This window comes from Nerophis ophidion, linkage group LG06 (genome assembly GCF_033978795.1).
Source record: "Nerophis ophidion isolate RoL-2023_Sa linkage group LG06, RoL_Noph_v1.0, whole genome shotgun sequence".
In the NCBI taxonomy this organism is placed as follows: domain Eukaryota; kingdom Metazoa; phylum Chordata; class Actinopteri; order Syngnathiformes; family Syngnathidae; genus Nerophis; species Nerophis ophidion.
Window position 1 is genome coordinate 1,746,197 of NC_084616.1, and position 10,038 is coordinate 1,756,234.

Here is a 10,038-nt window from a genome sequence, read left to right on the forward strand (position 1 = left end):
GTAGATGTACTGTATCAATATAGGTCTTGTCTTAAAGTAGGTGTACTGTATCAATATAGGTCTTGTCTCAAAGTAGATGTACTGTATCAATATAGGTCTTGTCTCAAAGTAGATGTACTGTATCAATATAGGTCTTGTCTCAAAGTAGATGTACTGTATCAATATAGGTCTTGTCTCAAAGTAGATGTACTGTATCAATATGAGTCTTGTCTCAAAGTAGATGTACTGTATCAATATAGGTCTTGTCTCAAAGTAGATGTACTGTATCAATATAGGTCTTGTCTCAAAGTAGGTGTACTGTATCAATATAGGTCTTGTCTCAAAGTAGGTGTACTGTATCAATATAGGTCTTGTCTCAAAGTAGGTGTACTGTATCAATATAGGTCTTGTCTCAAAGTAGATGTACTGTATCAATATAGGTCTTGTCTCAAAGTAGATGTACTGTATCAATATGAGTCTTGTCTCAAAGTAGATGTACTGTATCAATATAGGTCTTGTCTCAAAGTAGATGTACTGTATCAATATAGGTCTTGTCTCAAAGTAGATGTACTGTATCAATATAGGTCTTGTCTCAAAGTAGATGTACTGTATCAATATAGGTCTTGTCTCAAAGTAGATGTACTGTATCAATATAGGTCTTGTCTCAAAGTAGGTGTACTGTATCAATATAGGTCTTGTCTCAAAGTAGATGTATTGTATCAATATAGGTCTTGTCTCAAAGTAGGTGTACTGTATCAATATAGGTCTTGTCTCAAAGTAGATGTACTGTATCAATATAGGTCTTGTCTCAAAGTAGATGTACTGTATCAATATAGGTCTTGTCTCAAAGTAGATGTACTGTATCAATATAGGTCTTGTCTCAAAGTAGATGTACTGTATCAATATGAGTCTTGTCTCAAAGTAGATGTACTGTATCAATATAGGTCTTGTCTCAAAGTAGATGTACTGTATCAATATAGGTCTTGTCTCAAAGTAGGTGTACTGTATCAATATAGGTCTTGTCTCAAAGTAGATGTACTGTATCAATATAGGTCTTGTCTCAAAGTAGATGTACTGTATCAATATAGGTCTTGTCTCAAAGTAGATGTACTGTATCAATATGAGTCTTGTCTCAAAGTAGATGTACTGTATCAATATAGGTCTTGTCTCAAAGTAGATGTACTGTATCAATATAGGTCTTGTCTCAAAGTAGGTGTACTGTATCAATATAGGTCTTGTCTCAAAGTAGATGTACTGTATCAATATAGGTCTTGTCTCAAAGTAGATGTACTGTATCAATATAGGTCTTGTCTCAAAGTAGATGTACTGTATCAATATAGGTCTTGTCTCAAAGTAGGTGTACTGTATCAATATAGGTCTTGTCTCAAAGTAGATGTACTGTATCAATATAGGTCTTGTCTCAAAGTAGATGTACTGTATCAATATAGGTCTTGTCTCAAAGTAGATGTACTGTATCAATATAGGTCTTGTCTCAAAGTAGATGTACTGTATCAATATAGGTCTTGTCTCAAAGTAGATGTACTGTATCAATATAGGTCTTGTCTCAAAGTAGGTGTACTGTATCAATATAGGTCTTGTCTCAAAGTAGATGTACTGTCACCACCTGTCACATCACACCCTGACTTATTTTCACTTTTTTGCTCTTTTCCTGTGTGTAGTGTTTTACTTCTTGTCTTGCACTCCTATTGTGGTGGCTTTTTCTCTTTCTTTGATATTTTCCTGTAGCAGTTTTCATGTCTTCCTTTGAGCAATATTTCCCACATCTACTTTGTTTTAGCAATCAAGAATACTTCAGGTGTTTTATCCTTCTTTGTGGGGACATTGTTGATTGTCATGTCATGTTCAGATGTACTTTGTGGACGCCATCTTTGCTCCAAAGTAAGTCTTTGCTGTCGTCCAGCATTCTGTTTTTGTTTACTTTGTAAGCCAGTTTAGTTTTTATTTGGTTCAGCATAATCTTCCCTAAGCTTCAATGCCTTTTCTTAGGGGCACTTATCTTTTGTTTATTTTTGGTTTAAGCATTAGACCCCTTTTTACCTAAACACTGCCTCCCGCTGTTTCCGACATCGACAAAGCAATTAGCTACCTGCTGCCACCTACTGATATGGAAGAGAATAACGTGGTAAGTCTGCCGATCTTCAGACAGTACAGAACCTCAACAACAACACATCCTTTGCAGACTATAATTACTGCTTTGCAAAAAACATTTTTAACCCAAATAGGTGAAACTAGATCATCTTCCCCAAAACACCACACTGTATCTCACGGCACACTAAAACACTGCCATAGGTCATAAAAATATAATAAAAATAAAGAACTTTCAGTTTTCAGCCATATCGCCCAACTCCACGACTATCGTTACCCTCCTTGTGGGCTGACTTTTGCTAGCATTTATTTACGAGTTAGAATGCCTAAAAAGGTGCGCTTGTCCCACATAAGCAGTTCCCCTTTAAGCTCTAAAGTGGAGGTACTTGGCCTTCATTGACATGAACCCGGACTGTAAAAACACGGGGTCCAAACTACTGCTTGAAGAGGTCGTAGGTCAGACGGTTCTTCCTCCACAGATGTCCTCCGAATGAGAAGACGCCTCAGCCCTCAATTTCACACTCACCCCACACGCGAGGACATTAGTCACGCCAGGCTAAGTTTCCAGGCCCGGTGACGTGGTCAGGTCTCGCTATAAAGGCTCCAGCTGGCCATGCTGAGAAGCACAAGAAGAAGAAGAAGATGATGAAGCTGACTCTGTCTCTCTGTTGCTTCCATCTGCTTCTGCTCCTCAATTATGGCCGAGGCAAACCTCAGTCCGACTTACAGGTGAGTTCTTCCTCATCATCCACACAGTCCGGACCACTCTTTTCTTTCCCCTGTCAGAACTTGAAGCGGATTTTGGAGGAGATGAACGGCATACCTCATGGCTCCTCGGAGGAGACGCCGGACGCGGAGAAGTCGGAGCGGGGAGATCCAAACTGGCGTCCGGGGGACTTCTCGGACCCTGGCAACTCGGCACTGGAGGCTAAGACCGACGTCTTCTCCCGCCTCTTCAAAGACCTCTTCCGGACCTCCAAAGGCTCCTGGGGCCGCTACAAGAAAGGCGGGCTGAGGAGCTGCTTTGGCGTCCGCTTGGACAGGATCGGATCTTTCAGCGGGCTGGGATGCTGAGGGGGAGGAGAGAAAAAGGTAAACCATTAGGGGATAAGCAATCATTTCAAAAAAACTTACATTATATATAAGTCATGCAGCTGAGATAGACTCCCGCACCTCAAAAGGGACAAGCGGTAGAAAATGGATTAATGGATGTCTGTATCTGGCAGCTAGCTTGTCAGGATACCAGAACTTCGGTACCGATACCAATGAATCACCACCATTCTCCATACCAACACCTTTTAGAGTCACTGCTTGCTTGAGAAGTCTTCACAAGTGTCAAGTATTTCCCAGCAGGCACAAGACATTGAAACATCATTGACAACTTCTTTAAATGAGGTCCTGATGTCGATCAACTCAGAAATAACAACATGCTTTTGACAACCTTTAAACAATGTCAAGCTCTGACCATTTGACCGTTGAATTTTGGTTATTTCCCAAACTAAATTTTACAACACAAATACAACATTGAAACAACACGCTTTTTGACGACGTTTATTTAATGTCAGGTTGTGACGTTGAATTTTTGTTATTTCCCAACCAATATTCTACAAAAAACTAAACCACAACACAAATACAACATTGAAACAACATGCTTTTTGATAACGCTTATTCAATGTCTGGTTTTGATGTTGAACGTTGGTAATTTTTCAGCCAATATTCCACAACACAAATACAACGTTGAAACAACATGCTTTTTGACAACGCTTATTCAATGTCAGGTTCTGATGTTGATTTGACGTTGAATTATGGTAATTTTTCAACCTATATTCCACAACACAAATACAACATTGAAACATGCTTTTCAACAACATTTATTCAATGTCAGGTTGTGACGTTGAATTTTGGTTATTTCCCAACCAATATTCTACAAAAAACTAAACCACAACACAAATACCAATGTCCCACTGGGTGTGAGTTTTCCTACCGAGGATGTCGTGGTGGTTTGTGCAGCCCTTTGAGACACTAGTGATTTAGGGCTATATAAGTAAACATTGATTGATTGATTGAAATACAACATTGAAACAACATGCTTTTTGATAACGCTTATTCAGTGTCTGGTATTGATGTTGAATTTTGGTAATTTTTCAGCCAATATTCCACAACACAAATACAATGTTGAAACAACATACTTTTTGACAACGTTCAATCAATGTTGGGTTGTAACATTCATTTCACCATTGAAATGTGGTCAATCCCCAACCAGTATTCTACAGCACAAATACAACATTGAAAGAACATGTTTTTTGACGTTTATTCAATGTCAGGGTGTGACTTTGATATTTGCTCATTTCCCGACCAATATCCTACAACACAAATACAACATTAAAACAACATGCTTTTTGACAACATTTAATCAATGTCGAATTCTGATGTTGATGTCTAACGCGGATCCAACGTTAGACATCAACGTTGTCTCAATTACAAACAAGTATTTTGCAACGTTGTTTCACAGTCACTTGTAAAGGACGTGTACGTATGATCAACGTTGTTTCAATGTCGTGTGCCTGCTGGGTTAAGATCAGTGTGCAACAAAATCATTGAATTATCAGTATCAGCTGCGTACAGGTAACTACAGGTCAGAGTCCAAAAAGAAGATGTTGGGTAAATGTCCATTTATGTCAGGAAATTCAACTTAAATGTAAAAACTAACATGTGACATGAACTCATTACATACAAAGTATGTCAAGCTCCGATTTGTTATCATTCTGATGATCATGGTTTACTTTTTGGACATTTTCAACTCAAGGTTTTCATAAGCTGAAAAATGACATGAAAAGGAGGTTTGAAAGATCTTGAAGTGCATGTTATGACCCTATGGCAGATACTACTTTCACCCTGGAAACTCAATTGCTGCTATAAACAAACCTAACCATATTCCATGTTCACATTTTTGGAGTTTTACCTGTATACATTTTTTTTTAATACAGCAGTAAAATATATATATATATATATATATATATATATATATATATATATGTATATATATAACCTCCGAGTATATCAACCCTAACAATACTGTGCTTATAAATATGTTAATAAGCAACAACCATCAACTAGTTTGCGTTCTAAAAAGAATAAAACATATATTTAAAGACAAATATTTGTGGTTTTATTCATTAAAAGTATCAACATTTCAGCCTTTTATTATCACGTTATGTCTCTTTGTTTTACTTTGTGGTTTTTGTTGTCTTTTTTGGTTTGTTACATTTCTCCCGTGTGCCATAAAAAAGAGGAGAGTTCTGCTGGTGAAAACTCTCATGTTGCCAAACCGCAGAAGAGTTTCTCTAAGATGTGTTTTCTTACCACAGTGATGAGGGTTGACTTGTACCAGGGATAATAATAATAATAATAATAATAATAATAATAATAATCAGTTTCGTGATTATAAATAAAATATTATGCATGTTCCCAACAATCATAAAATAACATATTCCTTTGTGTTACTTATCACTGTCAGAAATAATATAAATCAAATAATAAAGTACCAGTTCATAATAACAAATCATTAAAAAAAAGTATTATTAAATACTTTAGTTGTATTATTCAAATTAAAATAAGAAAAATATTAACTTTATTGATCCCCCAGTTGGGATATGTAAAGTTGAGGTGGTGGGGGGGTTGGGGTGGGAGGGCAGGTTTGAGGCGAGGGTACATATTGTGCCGTCCCGTAAGAGTTAGTGCTGCAAGGGTTTCTGGGTATTTGTTCTGTTGTGTTTATGTTGTGTTACGGTGTGGAGGTTCTCCCTAAATGTGTTTGTCATTCTTTTTTGGTGTAGCTATACAGTGAGGCGCATATTTGTTATAGTGGTAAAGTTGTTTATACGGCTACCCTCAGTGTGACCTGTATGGCTGTTGATCAAGTATGCCTTGTATTCACTTTTGTGTTTGTTAAAACTTCATATATTGTGTGGCTGAGCTGGCACGCTGTTGGTATGGAGGAAAAGCAGACGTGACGACAGGTTTTAGAATCCATAAAGTAATATCTATCTATCTATCTAGAGCAGTTGTTCTCAAATGGGGGTACGCGTACTCCTGGGGGTACTTGAAAGTATGCCAAGGGGTATGTGAGATTTTAAATAAATATTCTAAAAATAGCAACACTGCAAAAATCATTTAGAAATATATTTATTGAATAACAATTCAGCAAAATATGAATGTAAGTTCATAAAGTGTGAAAAGAAATGCAACAATGCAATATTCAGTGTTGACAGCTAGATTTGTTTCACAAATATTGATATTAAAGATTTATTTTGTAAAGAAATGTTTAGAAGTAAGTTGATGAATCCAGATGGATCTCTATTACAATCCCCAAAGAGGGCACTTTAAGTTGATGATTACTTCTATGTGGAGAAATCTGCATTTAGAATTGAATCACCTGTTTATTTTTCAACAAGTTTTTAGTTATTTTTTATATATTTCTTCCCAAATAGTTCAAGAAAGACCACAACAAATGAGCAATATTTTGCACTGTTGTACAATTTAATAAATCAGAAACTGATGACATAGTGCTGTATTTTACTTCTTTTTCTCTTTTTTCCAACCAAAAATGATTTGCTGTGATTAGGGGGTACTAGAATTAAAAGAATGTTCACAGGGGGTACATCACTGAAAAAAGGTTGAGAACCACTGTTGTAGAGGATGTTAAACCTAATAGTGCTGTCCGGGTAAAAATCGAGAGAAATTCGGGAGAATGGTTGCCCCATGAGATTTTCGGGAGGGGCACTGAAATTCGGGAGTCTCCCGGGATAATCGGGAGGGTTGGCAAGTATGACATCAGCTTCATTACTGTCTCTGACAGGTGTGGGAGACAGTAATGAAGCAAACAGGAAGTACCACTGAAAATGGACCCAAAACAACAGCGAGTAGTCAGACAGGCCTGAAGGCCTGATGTAGGTTTAATGTTAATAATATTTCCATAAAAATATATGTTTGTACATCTTTCCATATTAACCATCATCAAAACAGTTTAACGCTACAATTTTAAAAAAAGAAAAAAGAAGAAATCACACTTTGATTTTTTTTTAATATTAAAATAAAGTCAAAAAATTTTGTTTTTGTGTATATATATATATATATGTATATATATATATATATATCTCCATAATTTTACGTACATACAGTGGCCTAGTGGTTAGAGTATCCGCCCTGAAATCGGTAGGTCGTGAGTTCAAATCCCGGCCAAGTCACACCAAAGACTATAAAAATGGGAGCCATTACCCCCCTGCTTGGCACTCAGCATTAAGGCTTGGAATTTGGGGTTAGATCACTATAAATGATTCCCGGGCGCGGGAATTTCAAATTATGCTGACAATTTTATTTAACAAAAATGTGTTAGCATTCATAATTGATGTTAGCATTCAATGTATACAAACTCTTTCATTTTTAATACACAGCTCTGCTCGCTAAATATAGCTTCAAAGATCATTGCTGCTACGTCTTATTCTCTGGCAAAGCAAGCTGCAATGTGCAAGGGCCGCATTCAGTAAAATGGAAGGATGCGGGGGCCACTTTGATATATTTTGTACATTAAAAGCAAACCAATGTACATGACAATATGCTAAGCTAGCTGTACAAAACATCCACATTAGCTTGGTGTTATAGGTGACAAAGGAAATGAGCAGAATCTAATCACGAGGGCTGTCAAAATAACGTGTTAACTCATGCCATTACTCACATGTGGGGGCGGCATAGCTCAGTGTGCCAGCAACATGAGGGTTCCAGGTTCGATACCCGCTACTGCCTAGTCCCTGTCGTTGTGTCCTTGGGCAAGACACTTTACCCAGCTGCCCCCAGTGCCACCCACACTGCTTTAAATGGAACTTACATATTGGCTTCCACTATGTAAAGCGCTTGGAGTCACTAGAGAAAAGCGCTATATGAATATAATTCACTTCACTGTACAAAAATATTGCATAAGCCGCGTATATTAATCACACAATTTATCCAGCTCCTTTCATTTCTAATCATTCTAACAATAAAATCACATCTGAGAACAAGTATGGAGTCTTTTTTAACCTAATTTAAAAGGTTCAAGTTAATTGAAATCATGCAAGCGAGTTATACTAAAGTTAAAGTAGCAATGATTGTCACACACACACTAGTTGTGGAGAAATTATTCTCTGCATTTGAGCCATCACTCTTGACTACCAGCAATACTTGTGATTAATCCAAATTGAAAGTGTCAATGATTGGATTTAATGGCATTAAAACAATAATAATGAGTTCATGTCATTCTTACGGTCTGCCGAGGGCCAATAAAAAAAGAGCTGAGGGTTGAAATCGGCCCCCGGGGCCGCACTTTGGACAGCCCTAAGCTGCACATCCATTATCATGTATACATGGAAACACTGGAGCTTTTGTTTTGTTCTGCGCTGGCGCGATTTGATGCTACTCGTCTGAGAAAAAGTGTGGTTTTCAGTTTTCAGTACTGACAAGACAGGCAAAAAGCAGGCATTTGTGTATTTATTGGTATGCAAGTGTCGATACTTCTGACAACCCGAGAATACACACAATGACATGATGCCATTCATAAAGCAATAACACTGAAATGTTCCTTTTTTTCTCTTCAACAGGCTAACACCATCAAGACCCGTCAGCAAAGTATCAACATTGTTTTTATTGTACATTTTCCCTTTCATAACTTGTTGTTTATGTTTGAATTATTATGCTGCTAACAAAACACTTGCCTTGTATTAAATAGTTTTGGAGTAAAGCATTTTACATACAAGTGATCTGTCATCTTTTCCTCCATAGACATGTTGTAAGGGGAGGCAGCATGGAGCGCCACTGCCTACTGGCACTGACGAGACGAGACGCGGGGCCGCCATCTTGGAGTGGTGATCCGCTCCAATCAGTGCAATACATTTGTCAGGAGCAATGAACGGTCAGCGCATTTCCTTCATCTTACCTCACTGAATACCACTCATTTTCACCCCTTTTTCTCTCATACATGTAGCTATGATAAAGGACACATGTTTTATTATTCATATTTTGCGTAACAGTAATAGAATATTCTTATATGTTACAAGTGACCAGACGTCCCAGATCAAAACTGGGAATATAATCCCCGAAACAATATGATTGGGTTATATATAGATGCTACATAAACAATGTATGAATACATGAGATATCTATACATCTTATAGACTGTATCTCTGTTGTTGCTGCAGCAGCAGAGTTTATTCTGTCTTGACACTTTGCATTGATATGCGCCTACCTTGAATTACTGACGGGTCAAACTCGCTTCGCAAAATAATTAGCGCATGCTTATTAGTATTACCGCCGGGTCAAAGTCGTGACCTCACGAGTGACACTTCCCCTGTCATCGTTTTCAAAATGGAGGAGGCTGATTTCAATACCGGTAATTTGAAATCGTATAAAGGGAAGAAGATTAAGAGCTATTCAGTAGGAGTTAAGGTCCAAGCTTACATCACACTCAAATTTTTACTTTTGTAAATGCCGGAGTGAGAAGAGGTTTTAAAATAATTAGCGCATGCTTACTTTTACCGCATGCCTTTGGTAAGCGCAGGAGTGAGAAGAGGTTTTGAAATAATTAGCGCATGCTTACTTTTACCGCATGCCTTGTGCAAGCGCAGGAGTGAGAAGAGGTTTTAAATTAATTAGCGCCCCGGCGGCAATTCAAGGAAATTCGGTATAAGAAATATTAATGAATAATAAAACATGTGTCCTTTATCATAGCTAAATGTATGACAAAAAAACAGGTGAAAATGAGTGGTATTCAGTGAAGTAAGATGAATGAAAGGCGCTGACAGTTCCTTGCTCCTGCCAAATGAATAGCACTGAGTGGTGCTGATCACCACTCCAAGATGGCTGCCCCGTGTCTCGTCAGTGCCAGTAGGCAGTAGCGCTCCATGCTGCCTCCCCTTACAACAC

General features: G+C 37.8%; 1 protein-coding gene across 1 annotated transcript; it reads left to right on the top strand.

Annotated features, from left to right (window-relative positions):
- The first annotated feature begins 2,728 nt into the window (after positions 1-2,728).
- On the top strand, positions 2,729-8,855 carry nppal (natriuretic peptide A-like). The gene is made up of 3 exons (XM_061902195.1): positions 2,729-2,814; positions 2,872-3,177; positions 8,718-8,855. Exons 1-2 carry the CDS (start codon positions 2,731-2,733, stop codon positions 3,157-3,159), a joined length of 372 nt encoding a protein of 123 aa, XP_061758179.1. The 5' UTR covers positions 2,729-2,730; the 3' UTR covers positions 3,160-3,177; positions 8,718-8,855.
- The last annotated feature ends 1,183 nt before the right edge of the window (positions 8,856-10,038 follow it).

Excerpts from the sequence above, each read along its gene's own strand:
- nppal (XM_061902195.1), top strand. The coding sequence starts at position 2,731 with ATGAAGCTGACTCTGTCTCTCTGTTGCTTCCATCTGCTTCTGCTCCTC. Across the intron at positions 2,815-2,871 it reads AACCTCAGTCCGACTTACAG|AACTTGAAGCGGATTTTGGA; the intron begins GTGAGTTCTTCC and ends TTCCCCTGTCAG.